General features: G+C 33.9%; 1 protein-coding gene across 3 annotated transcripts in view; it reads left to right on the top strand.

The window, feature by feature from the left end:
- CSMD3 (CUB and Sushi multiple domains 3) overlaps positions 1-13,878 on the top strand; it is a 688,054-nt gene that overhangs the window by 450,808 nt on the left and 223,368 nt on the right. For all 3 annotated transcript variants that reach the window (XM_054193012.1, XM_054193014.1, XM_054193015.1), the window contains 2 exons: positions 3,820-3,946; positions 4,785-4,987. In XM_054193012.1, coding sequence (XP_054048987.1) covers positions 3,820-3,946; positions 4,785-4,987 — 330 coding nt within the window. The remainder of the gene's footprint in view (positions 1-3,819; positions 3,947-4,784; positions 4,988-13,878) is intronic.

The following is a 13,878-nucleotide window of genomic DNA, read 5'->3' on the forward strand; positions in this document are numbered from 1 at the left end:
TTTGGCATATCTTTATCAAGACATAAAGGCCATTTAGGAAAAGTATGCAACAATTAAGAACTGAACACCTCTCTTAGAGTAATAATTATGGAATAAATGCGTAAATCCCAAATTGATGATAAGCCTTAACTAATTTCTACATAGTTTAGGATATATGAAACCAAAGAATTAGGGGGAAAACATGGCATTGGAACATGCAAGTAGCGGACAGGAGGTGTACAAAGAACATATGATGGAAGTTGAAACAAAAAAGATCAAATAAAATGTGAAAGTGCCAGAGAGTTGAAATTAAAAGTCTGAATGAAAATTACATTTTCAGTTCCATTATAAGCATTAAAAATCATAGGATGTATCACCGTAGTAACACTCAGATATATATATATAGCACTGAGTTATTGCTTAGTTTTAAAACAGACCAAGGTAAATATGTCTAAAATTATTCCTTCATTATTTTACTGATTATCTAGATTACATACTGCACACTATTTACACTAACTGTGGGAGATTCAACATTCTCACATTCTATGTAAATATTCAAAACATCATATAGTTCAAATCTAGAAGAGCTACTGGAAGGGAGTCACTAGAATAGCTCACAGATGGGAGGTAAACACTGTTATCATGTGTCCCCTACATGACAGAGGCTGTTTGGAGGAAGGTCCCTGGATTTAATTATTCAGCAATCCCTCTCCAAATTACATGTAAACAGCTCAAAATGTACAGGTTGACCATTTATGGATTAGGAAGTGAGCCAGATTCAGATCTGATATAAACTAGCAAAAAATGTCAATAGACTGAAATCCAGAGCTGAATCTGGACCTCTATTAGAAGTGATGATATGTTGCATATGCTCAAGGTTTTACATTCTTTTTTTTTGTTTGAGTACTGGTAAACCACCCAACTCAAATCACTATCTTTCAAAAAAAATTACACAAATTAAGCACCTAGGTTTTGCACTGCCACCAGACTCTTCGTGAAAACTACATTATAATTTCTCCAAAATGCGCTGTCTAGGTGAATCTATTTAGAATGTGAATCAATCTGTAGTATAAACTTCTTGTGTTTTAAATTAATCTCATTCAAAACATATCTATTAATCTGCTATTCACAAAGAAGTTACTTATCAATCCAGTTTAGAATAGCATGTATTTGTACGTATTGCTCCTCCTTAAGCAAACAACAGTACATAGATGATGTCATTTAAATGAACTTCAGAATGATTTATATTGATTTTGTTTATTTCAGTCAGGTATTTCTCCAAAGCCAAGTAGTATAACATGTTACTTGCATCCAGAGAGAGTTAGACAGCTGTAAATCTGTTGGCTGTATCAACAGTAGTATCCATCCCAACCTGAGGATTTTATAGGTTTGGATAAATAGATTTTAAAAGAATTTTAATTAACACAAATGAGATTTTGTTTAGACAAGCTTAAGAAAGTTTTTGAATGCCAATTGTAAATGATACTTTCTAGTTTTTAATGTTAATTAAGGATCACTGCAGGTTCTTTAAAATACTCTTGGAGGCATGCGGTATGAATCCTATAAAATGTCTTAGACATCAGTTGGTGTCTTGGGCTGAAAAATATGTAGTAAAAGACTAATGATGTCTTAGTAATGATACAACATGAGGAAATAATTGGCTAGAAGAGAACTGGGAAACAGAAGGGCAGTTAAGAAACGCGCAAGATCAGTAAGAGAAAAAATGCTCAGATTAGAAATGTTCCTCAAAGAAAACAGCAAAATTGCATCACAAAGGTTTTTATACAGGACTGAGACCTCTTTTAGATATCTCTTTAATATGTCCAAACAAAAGCCTGAGTCTGAACATCTCTTACTCATCCGTGATCAAAATAGTCAGGTTTTGAGACTTTAAATTCAGGAATGGCTTAAATAGCAGGAGGTGAAGATGAATCAGCGGTAAAACTGTTCTAACATTTCTGGTTTATAGGAATCCTTCTTTCAACATCCACTTTTAGTTAGAAGCAGATTGAAACTAAGCTTCTTTGCTATGAAAGGAAATAAAAAAAAAAACACGAAAGATTGTTTTTGCAATACTGATGCCCTTTATTTCCAGAGTACTTTTTTATGAGTCAGGTAGCTCTGTGCACTCAAGTTTCATGCTTACAAGAACTTCGTCCTAGCATACCACAAGATCTTTTAGGTCTACAGATTGTTCAGACAAACCCCTAGAATCTGTGAAAACAGTGATGCTTTGCATAAAATAATGTACAAATAAAATTTTTTCCTGGATATTTATGAGCAACATAAGTCAACAGATGCTTTAATTTGCTGCTACTATCAGAAGTTGGCTTAATAATGCTACTGTTCTTGTATGACATTTGACATATGACATTGACAAGACAATAGCAAAACTTTTCAAGCTGTTGTAATCATAAATCTTAAACATGTAGTAAGTGTTCCAATACAACATACTATCCATGGAATTTGCAGGAAGAAATGTAGTATAATATATATTTCCTTTAACTTGATATCCTTAGAAGAATCTTTAGTGTTGACACTTGGAGGCAAAATTAAGATTCTTAATTAGGATTGTTTTCATAGTAAGCAATCTGGAGATGTAAGATAAAAAGGTGTTTGCTCTGTTACTGCTGACTGCAACCTGAGAGAATATTGCTTTCCCAGAAGTCCCCACTTGCCCAGCTGATTCAGGAACCAGCAGAACTGGGGAGCTGGAACTTTGCTGCAGAAATAAGCCACTGAGGAGAGAGAGGGAACCTTCAAAAATCATAATAAAAAAGCAAACTGGTTATCCTGTGTGATAATTAGAAATTATAAACTTGTAGCTGTTCAGTGGTCCTGGATGAAATGTTATTAATTTTTAATTTCATTCACTTTGTCAGTGAGTAATTCTTTCTTTATAGTGTACTTTATTTATATCCTTACTCTACTGGAAGAATAATGGACTATGCTATCCTCCAAGTTGAATAATTACGAAATATTTTTTTTAGAGTATTTAGGAATTAACAGATTGGCAAAGTGCTTTAAAAAGATATGAAAGGCCGCCTGTCTCTGCAAATTTGCTTTTATTATGTCAGAAAATCCACCAGGAGTAGCATTTCAATAATATTTTATCATGGAATTCACAGATGATAAGGTGAAAATCTCTCAACTAAATATTTTAGGTGCTGCTAAATCAAAATAAAACTGCATTTTAACTATACCAAGGGATCTAATCAAAGCATTATTTTTGCTTTGGACTTCACAAGAGAGAAAATATTAAGGGGGCTTTAAAAGGAAGGAAAGAGAAATAGGAAGTCTTTAAAGACCTCAGGGATCTACATTAAAAAAATCAGGTTTTCTCAAAGATTAGGTATTAAGATTATGGAATACGCAGTTTTACCTAATGACTGGCTGAGGCCATCTAGGATGGAGCTACTTACCATCAGTTACCTTTAAGAAATACTATAGAACAAGTTTTATAACTTTTTTTTTCCTAGGCTAAGAGGCTGACTTTCTCCATGGATAGCCTGTTTTTATTTAATATATTTTCTGTCTCTTTTAAAAAAAAAAAATCTACTTACTTACTTGTTTTGTTTTTTTTAAATTTAATTTTACTGCTTTAGGGTGACATGTTGGTTTTAGTTGTGTTTTGGTGGGTTGTTTTTTTTTGGTTTTTGGTTTTTGGGGTTTTTTATGTAACAATCCATGTTCCTTTCACTATATAATGGCATGTTTTCTAATATTATGGTGTATTCAAAATTATTAGAAAAAAATAAACTGATTGCTCAGATGATTAGCCGGAAGACCATCTATAATGAATTAAAATTAATGCATTATGTAATGTTGTTTTTCTATTAGCTGAATGTGGAGGCCGTTTTAAAGGAGAATCATCAGGAAGAATCTTATCTCCTGGCTATCCTTTTCCCTATGACAACAATCTGCGTTGCATGTGGGTGATTGAAGTAGACCCAGGAAATATTGTCAGGTACTGACAACAAATTTTAAAATTATAACAAATATTTTTGTTTATATAATAACAAAATCTTACCTGTTGATTTGGAAAAAAGTGGGATTTGGGATTTAAAATTTAAGATGTAGCTCAAGGCCAGTATTTTTGGCATTCTAAGTTTGAATATGTAGGTTTTTGTTGAAACTATCTGTTTTTCAATAAACATTGTCTGATGAAGATCAGGCTTTAAAATTCGCTATAATTTTGTGAAACGCCAATGAATTTTAAGAAAAAAATCATATATGTATATGTGTTTGCATATATACAAACTAGAAATGTTAACTGGAAATCTGTTTTAAAATTATCTAATATGAATGCTATTTTAATATCAAAGTTACAAGATTGAATATGTACAAAGTAAAAAGTGCTGGAGTCAGCAGAACTGTTCAGTGGAAGAGTTTACACTTAAAAAAAAACACCTGTGTTTCAGTAGTTCTCTTTACTTAGACATATATTCACACTATATCACTAATTGCACGAGTTTACAGTTCTATTTAATTTATTTTGATGGGAATGTGGTACATAATATTGTCTTAAGAAAAACAAAACTATTTTCTGAAAAGATTGTGTGGGTATTTATAGATTATTTGAATAACTAAAGAAATATATTTATTTCACATTAGCCAAAAAAAATATTAGTTGCAAAAGGATTTTCATATTGTATTTTTATGCATCCAAAGGTAAAGCTGTGAAACATTATGGAAAATCACCCTTGGAAATCAAAGTTTATTTGCTTTTTTGGTTTAGTTTTGTTCCTAAGGATATGTTGTTGAGTAATATGAAAGCTGACAGTAAAATCATGGTATTCTTACAGCCTCCAGTTTCTTGCTTTTGATACTGAGGCATCCCATGACATTTTACGAGTTTGGGATGGTCCACCTGAGAATGAGATGTTACTCAAAGAAATTAGTGGATCCCTTGTTCCTGAAGGCATTCACAGTACACTCAACATAGTAACTATCCAGTTTGACACAGATTTTTATATCAGCAAATCTGGATTCGCCATACAGTTTTCAAGTAAGTCTATGAATTTAATTTTTATTTTTTTAATAAGGTTTTTCACTCATAGGTAATTGTAGTGCTTGGAGCAACTGTAACCAGTGACAACATTTCTGACTTTGTTAGGGAAAGATTTGGCCCAGGCTTGCAGATTTGTTGTAAAGCTATATTTTTATTTTTAAAAAATAAATAAAAAAATAATCATGTCCTTTGTTAATTTGGCTTTGTTTCAAGGGCAGCTGTGGCAGTGCCAGAATGCTTACAGTTATGATTAGTGTTTTTCACAAAGGAGGTGATGTAGGCATGTTAAAGGCTCCATCCTTTTCTAATCAATAAGAGTTTCTGCTTTCAGAGACATCTGTGCAGAGTTTTCATTCCTGCTGTGCTTGTACAGGATCAAATGGGAAATAGCACTACAGGAACAGCAGTGTCCTCCTCCATTTTGCCTTCTAGCACTATTTCATCTTATTACAGGCAGCATGGTGACAAATCTAAACAGTTACTTAACTGTTATTAAATCTCTTTAGACATTTTTAGTGTTGATACAGAAGAAATAATTGAGTGAGGTCCATTTTGACATTCTTTTTTTATGGTCAGTGAAGTTTATATATATTTTTTCAAGATTAGCAAGATCTGATCTAATATCATCACTTTGTCTAGCAGTAGCAATGTTTCTAGCATGGGTTGACACAGAGACTCCTAATGATAATGTTATTTACCTTGTTGTGCTTCCTGTGCTTGGTAGTTGTATTAGCCCTTGTTTTCCCCTACCCTCATTCTTTCTACGCGTATGACAAATAACACGTGTGCACACACAGTAATTTGAAGGAAGAATGAAGTATGTCAATTAGAGGACAAAGTAAAAGACATTTAAACTGCTTCATCATCTGGTTTTTGAAGCCATGAATAGGGTTCTTAATTCCTTAGCTCCAAGATATTTTTGCCATTTTACCACCTCACATATCTGCTTTTCAGATTCAGACATGCTCCTTTATTTAATGTTGAGGCCAAAAAGGGACTGGGGAGAGCTTTATGCACTGAACTTATTCAGGTAGTCATTTAGGGTGAGTGGAAAAAGAGATTGATGTAGAATAAGAATGGAGCTGCAAGGAAAAATGGATGGGAAATGGGACTAAAGTCATAAAGCAGCTACTTCCAGTGCTTTACCTGAAAAGAGATTTTAGAGTTTCATCTGAAAGAAGTGTTTTATTTGATTCTCCATGCTCTTGCAGTCTGTTGAGATCTAATGATGACAGTTTAAAGGATCCATGAAGTGTTACTGCCTCAGCATTTCTCTTACTCTTCAGTCCAGGTTCACAAAGTCACAGTGATCCTTCTCAAATACTCGATGCTGCAAAGTTTGTGTAGATACTCCTTATTAGATTCACGGAGATTTTTTATTTTTATTTTTTATTTTTTCAAAAATTAAGATTTTAAAAATAATGTCTAACTAACTACATAACTTAAATTACACTGTTGCTATATAGAAATATTTTTTTATTCACCAGGAAAGAAATATATTTGAGGACCTGAAGGAAAGAGAAAGATAATTGAGTGCAACTTTGTTTCAAGCTTCCATATACTTTCTCTGAGTATATAATGTTGTCTGAGTGAAACAGATGGTGTCTGCATACTTTAGCTACAGTGTAATTAACAAACAGAAAGCTCACACAGGGGAGGTATCTGCTTTTACTTTCCTCTTGCCATTTCGTGAAATTGGGTATGAGTATTTAACTGGATTGTTGGCCCTTTTGCCTCAAGAGGGATGTTATTCAATGACAACAGATATTTTATGTTCAAACCCTTTTAAGACCTTGAACACTTTATTTTTTAAATTATTTTCTTAATCCTTAAACTAAAAATCTGTTTCTAAAAAGTCAATTAAATCTCTTATCAGTTCCTTACAGGTTTTGATCTAATTTTATCAACTGTTCATACATAATTCTGCACCTGTCATTTATTTAATGAGTGAAAATGTTCACCATGATAACATGGTATAATTTGAATTTGGGTCCTTTACAAATAATACAATATACACAGAAAAATAATTTCTGTCTGGTAGTGTAAATTACAGGTGAGATAGCATTCTTCGCCAAAGTAGAGCGGAAGGCGGTGGGGGAGGGGGAGGGAAAGCCTAGAGAAGCTGAAATGCTGTATAAATAGTAGAAATACAATTCTAAGTCGGTACGATTGTGCATTATTCAGAGAGGGAGAAGAGAAAGTGATGGATTTGGGATGAAATAAGGGAGATCAGCTTGCTCATGCTTCTGTACTTTCCACCACCATCATGTATCTTGGACTACTGAAAGTACAGCTTGTTTTATACATCTAATGTAAACAAAGAAATCAATGCCACTACTCATGACTTCACATGTCATCACTAGGCGGAGCAGACCTTTGGTCTACTATTGTCTTTGATGTGTAGTGTATTATTTTCTAGTTGGAAATCTGCAAACCATGACTATGCAATCTTTAAAATTTCTTAGTTTCTGCAGTCTCCTTTGAGATGAGAGTGAAGGAACACAATAGAAAGCAGAGCCCGCAGAGCCTGAGAAACAAAGTACCAAAAGATGTGTAATAAAGCAGAATATTTAAAAACTTTGCATATACATGTAAAAGAAAAATAAGAACCTCTGGGGATTCACCAGTAGGATTGCAATAAGAGATGTTTTGGAAAACATCTAAATGGGATGAACAGGTTGAATAACGTAGCTATAGAGCAGATGCCAGCATTCTTCCCTTAAATTAGGAGAAGAATGAAAGTTTGACAACAGGCCAAAAGGATATGCAAACAGGAGTACTTTTTACAGCACATTTTCTCTGAACTGTCAGAATCAAAGCATGAAGAGCCCAATACATACTGGAGAACCACCAAGGAAATCAGCAGTAACTTCATTTGGTCAGTAAATTCTGCACAAAATAGCCAATAAGACCTTCAAGAAATGTGAAGGAGAAAGGGAACAAATGTGTCCGTGCCAGAGACATGAGCCGTATATCTCAGGGTCAGACAGAAGTATTAAGCATAATGAAACATTTTCTTCAGCTGACGTTGCTCCATTTCACCTAGCTGAAAGTAGCAGCTGAAAGAGGCAAAGAGAGAGAAAGAGAACTGAAAAAAGTTGAGTGGGAACACGAAAGTACAAAAAATTGGCTGATAATAATTGTGTGTGCTTAAAACAATATTTTAGTCCCTTTAATATTTGTTCAGTGTGTAATATCAGATCAGATCCTACTGAAGTTGAGATTATTTCCATAGATTTCAAAGGCCTTTGAATCTGGTGTTAAAGGGAAGTTCTCTCTCTTCTAGCTTCAACAGTTCAGGTGCCATTTATCATTCACGCAGAAAGGAAGGATATGTAATCATCTTTCATCGTCCATTATTTCACCATTAATAGCTGCACTGCTGAGTCACTCAGCATTACAGACTGCGTCCTGCTCAGGCCTAAGTGTGCAGTCACATTTCTGACTAATTAAACAGCACATATAGAGCATTTTTTTGAGCATTATAAGGCAGCCAGCGCAGAACTAACCTGTAAATATGTTTTGAGTATTAGCGAGGTTTTTTTTGTAAATAGATGCTCTATCAGTATTTCGTATCATGTGACAGAAATTTCTTACGTAACAGGATATGCCTTAAAATGCTTGGATTTACTCTATTGTCAAACTACATCTGTCCCTCATTATTTTAAAACTGGGTGAATAGCTCTTTGGAGTTACTTGTCTCTGTAGACTACAGAAAAAGCCCAGAAAACTTGTCTTGGATACCTAGCTGGATGGCTTAACTTTAGTGATATTAAATTCCAGTGTAGAATTATAATGCATGATATTGCTTACTTTGATTACATTTAATGATTAAATGCTTACAAGTCATCTTTCTATATTTTAGTGCTGATTTATAGACACACTGTATTCTAAATGTCTTGTGTTATTATTTTTTTTTTTTTGGTTGGTTGGCTGTTCTTGTTGTTGTGATTTTTTTTTTAGGGGTGCTTGGTGTTTATTTTTTTTGGTGGGATTTTTTAGTTCAATTCACCACAGTATCATTTAGGTAGATTTTTTGACACTGAACACCCTCTCGTATTTTTCTTTTTCTTTTCTCCAATTTTACATTAGCAGACATCTCTGCTTCTGACATGTTTAATGTGAAAGTGATTTGGTAATGGATTTGGGGAATTTAACTGTTTTATTTCTCAGAGTGCTGTTTACTAGCACTGCTGGTATAGCGATCCCTAACATAACTTCTTCACTTTTCTGAAGCAGCAAGATAGGATTTATTCTTCCTTAAATCTATTCCATAGCAGAACCGGCTTTTCATCTTAAATGTTTTCATACTCTGATTTGTTTATTTCTTTCAACTTTTCTCAAAGTCCTTTGAATTTAGAGATTTCAGCATGACTATTTATCTATGAGAAATAATTGTGAGTGTTCACACTTCTAAATTTAGCCCAGTGTTTTTGTTTTAGTTTTGCTAGGGGTGGTGTTGGTGTGTGTTTTCTTTTTTGTTTGTATGTTTGTGTATGTTTTTTGTGTGGTTTTTTTTGCTTGGTTGGATGGTTGTTTTGGTTTTAACATCAAGAAGCTTAAAAGAAAGAAGCCATTGAATAAATTTATTTTCTTCTATCAATCATTGCCTTTCTTCTAAGTAGCAGATATTAATAAGACTCATTTCTGTGTCTTTCAATGGCAAAAATGTCATTCCTGTCATAGGTTTGTAAATGACATTAACTGCTCAGTAGCTATTACCTCTTAATTCAGTAGTATTTAGGATATGTGTATTTCATGCAGGCAAGTACTATGATTTAATGCTGCCATGTAAAATGCCCAGGTAACGGCTTGTAGCTAGAGAGACCTGGAGTTACGGTACTGAAAGCAGAAAGGAAATATTGAAAGAAACAGGTTAATGTATAAGTACTTTTGAAATGATAAATAAATAAATAAATAGTCCTCTTGGTCATATCACCATAAAAATATCTTATTTTAATTATACTGAAGGCTGAACTTCCTTAATTTAAACCTCATACAACATAGTCGGCCAAACCCTTGTGACTTGTGCAAAGCCTACTCACTTGCACTAAATTTACAGATGTAGAGTTTAAAATAGACTTTATCTGACTTGTGACAGGGCATTTCAGAGAGCTCAAGCTGATTGGATTCCAAATTGGGAATGTCATGTGTCTCAGATTAATGTTTTAAGTTCATATTTCAATTTCATATGTGTGAAATCTATTCTCTGAATCTGAAAAATTGTTTTCTGCTAAAGCAATACAAAATTGAACATTGTACTTTAAGTTTCTTGGATAAAAGTTGTAATTCTGGCAGGTCATTTTATTTGCAAACAAAATCCATTACAAATCTTTGTAATTGTTTATGAAGCAAAATAAATTTGGAAGTGCAAAACTATCTTTACGTGGATTCATAATGTTATAAATGAAACTACTTTTCTGTTTCAAAAAATGTTCTCTTTAACTTCATCATCAGTTAATACAATAATACAGTTTGCCTCTTTAGACTCCTTGGGACCAAAATTACGTGCCTTGATTGACTGCATATGGGGTATAATCTCAATGAAGAGATTCCCGTCCTTGCATAACTGTTACTACCAATAAGTAAGCAAAACTGCATGAGACCAGGGCTTGCTACTTTTTGTCTTCTATGTACAAAAAAGCACCTCCCAAGCCACTTGTGGAGATTTCAACCTGAAAATTAGCCTCTGCATTTATATGATCCATTGGTTATTCTACAGTCCTTGTTTGTAATCTTACGTAGAACTACAGGCAAACTGCAGTGGGGCTGGCAAATTCATCAGCTGAGGTTTACTTGAATTATTTTGATGAAACTATGTAAAGGTGACATTTTGCATCTTTAAGTGTGTATGAAATTCATCCTGTCTCATTGAAATAACTTCTTACAATATGTTTTGCACGTAGAAGAGTAGTAGTTAGCTGGTTTTGCAGTATTCTCCAAAAAGGTACAAAATACAGAAGAAAACAACATGGAATTGACATTCAGTCCTATGACTGGGAAAACCATTTTCCAATGGTAAAAAAATGAGATGCCATAGTTATTCTGTTCTCTGTTTTCACTGTCAAATTCTTGTATTGCATTAATGCTACTTTGGAGATGGTTTTGCTATTCTATTGCCATAGAAATATTTCTTTTTTTCTTAAAAGCATTCCAGTAAGCTGCCTAGTCTTGTAAAGGATAGATCTAGCAAAGACATTTGACTGAAGGAATGCTCATCTTTCAGTCTTCTATATATGACTGTGGAAAAAAAAAATATTGATGGACTGGTAACTTCAGTTACTGTCTGGACATATTCAGACATGCAGTCTGAGATATAATTCATTTACATAGAGGAATTTTAAAACCTTGCAAATGAAAATGAAAGTGAGAATCAGATCTTAATTCTTCTTTGTTTTGGGAAGGTGTAATCTCTGTAATGAGATTAAAGAAAACAGAAGCTGTTTTCTGACAGTGTTCTGTAACTTTTTGCAAGTGACCATACTATAATGCTTTCCTAAATAAAAAATTTTAGTTATCTACAAAGATCAGAGTAATGTCATTCGAGTGTGTGGACAGGTGGTTACCAAATAATGAGGCCAATTCTGTATCAATCCCAAACTGTTCAATTACAGTACAAAAAAAAAAATAATAAAGCAACAAGTCAACAGAAGCTGAATACTTCGGACAGATTAAACACCTTCTTATTTTACGAGGTGTCAGGACCTCCAAATTTGGCCTTATCTTTAGGAATTCCCAAAATATTAATAGGGTTTTGAAACTGTAAGGCTATAATGCATGTATACAATTTGTGATACTAAAAGACAAAACAGAAAATTTAACTTTTAAGATAAGAGCAAATTCCCCCTCTCTTCAGAAGATTTTAGTTCACCCAGAGTGCAAAATGAAGGACAAGGCAAACCAGCAGTGCTTTTCTCTGTTGCACAGCTGTATCCTTAACAGTTACAAGAGAATAGCTTGCACGCTATTCTGTAAAGAATCAAACATGTATTTTCACTCAGATCATGCTAATGATCTTTTCAGTAGAAATGGTATTAAAAAATGGGTGATCGTTGGTAAGATGTTTCAGTGCATGAGTAGCCCTTGTGTGTGGTCCAAGATCCTGGTGATTGCTTCTTTCTGAGAAGCTGTTTCTATCCCCCTGTATTCATATACACACATAAAGAAATATGCCATCTGAAATAGGGGTAGATCTGGTGTAAAAAGCTTAAAAAACCCTATAGTTCCAAAAAAAACCAAACCCAAAACATGCAATCTAAATGAAATTAAGATTTTCAAAACACTTCTCCCCAGCTGGAATGCATTGCCAGCATGATTACATATTGTCACAGTATCCATTTTCTGCTGAGTTCCAGCAATTATCTGAAACCATATGTCAATTAATTTATTTGGGGTTGGGTTTCCTACTCAGTGCCAAAACTATGGGCAAATGCTTAAGGGATAATAGATGTTCAGAACTGAAGAGTTCGTATTTATGGAAAAAGAGATCTACTTAAGAACTGGGAAAAAAATATCTCATAAGGTTGCCCAATAAACATGGTAACAGCAGTGTAGTACTTCAGAGTGTATTAACAAAATGAATTTTAGTTACTAATATAAACTGACAACAAAAACAATAAGAAAAAAAGAAAATTAGGTTATCTCCTTAAATCTGTGTCTGTTATGTCTCTAAGAACTGAAATGTATTTGATAGCAAAATCAAATAAAGTCCCTTAGGAAAGAACTTGGTCTCAACCCTTTCCCCCACAAAAAAGATGTGAGACTATAACAGTTTACAATCTGAACAAAACTTTTTTAAAAAGCTCAGTTAACAATTGCTACTAAATACTATTGATTGACAATCAGGAGAATGCATAAAAATAATCAGGATACAAATTCCAAATACAACAGCAATGAAATAATATTTAAGTATGCAGTTAGCCAAGTAGTCTGTGTTTTCCAGCTTGAGTTATCAGGTTCTAAAATGTATTATAAAACTTATCATTACTGGTAATACAAACCATTGCTGTTGGAAACAGAAGTATAAATCACCAAATTTCATACAGAATTGTATGCAATACAAAACAAAAACAACATGATAAATATTTAGTAATATGGGGACTTGACTTGGCATCTATGGAAACCACGAATTTGTGATGTCTTTCAGAACTACCTCTATTGTTGAGCCTTCTTGGAAAATGTAACAAGTGAATCTACACCGATTGAACTACGCATGGAGTGAATTTCTTAATGAGTTCAAATATACATTAAATATATATAACGGTTTAACTAAAAAACATGAATATGTGGCAGGAGAAAGATGCAAACACAAACCAGACAGTTGTTTCTTTTTCTTTTTTTTTTTTTCAAGGCCTTGGCAGCAGTCTCCAGTGTGCATCTCTTCATGCAACTTTACAAGTTGTGGCTTGGCTGTTTCTGTAAGCCTGGGGACAGCCAGCAAAATCCCCACTGAGGGATTGCACAGGTGCACAGATTCACAAGAAAACTGTAACTCACTTAGTGAACTTGTTTTTCAAGACAGAACAATCTACTTGACTTAACACTTGTTTTGACAATAGCATATGCACACAGTCTATGTTTGAAAATTAAATGTTTGCGAAGACAAGTACATAAGACAGTTGGGGTGTCAAGATGTTCAAACTTTATGTTACACACCCCTTTTTGTGTTCTGCCCAAGATGTGGTCCCAGAGGCAGCCAGGGAAATCCCCACAGAGGGCTACTGGGGAGGAATGTTATCCTTCCTGTTTCAATATGAAACCTTTCTTCAGTCACCTGTTTCCTGTTCTGAATTGTGGTACCAGTCTTGGTGCTAGGATGCACTTGGTCAGTGTAAGAGGGAAATAAGACTCAGAAAGGTTCACTGAGAGTTATAGAGGTATGGTGGAGA

Source organism: Rissa tridactyla, chromosome 2 (genome assembly GCF_028500815.1).
Source record: "Rissa tridactyla isolate bRisTri1 chromosome 2, bRisTri1.patW.cur.20221130, whole genome shotgun sequence".
NCBI lineage: Eukaryota > Metazoa > Chordata > Aves > Charadriiformes > Laridae > Rissa > Rissa tridactyla.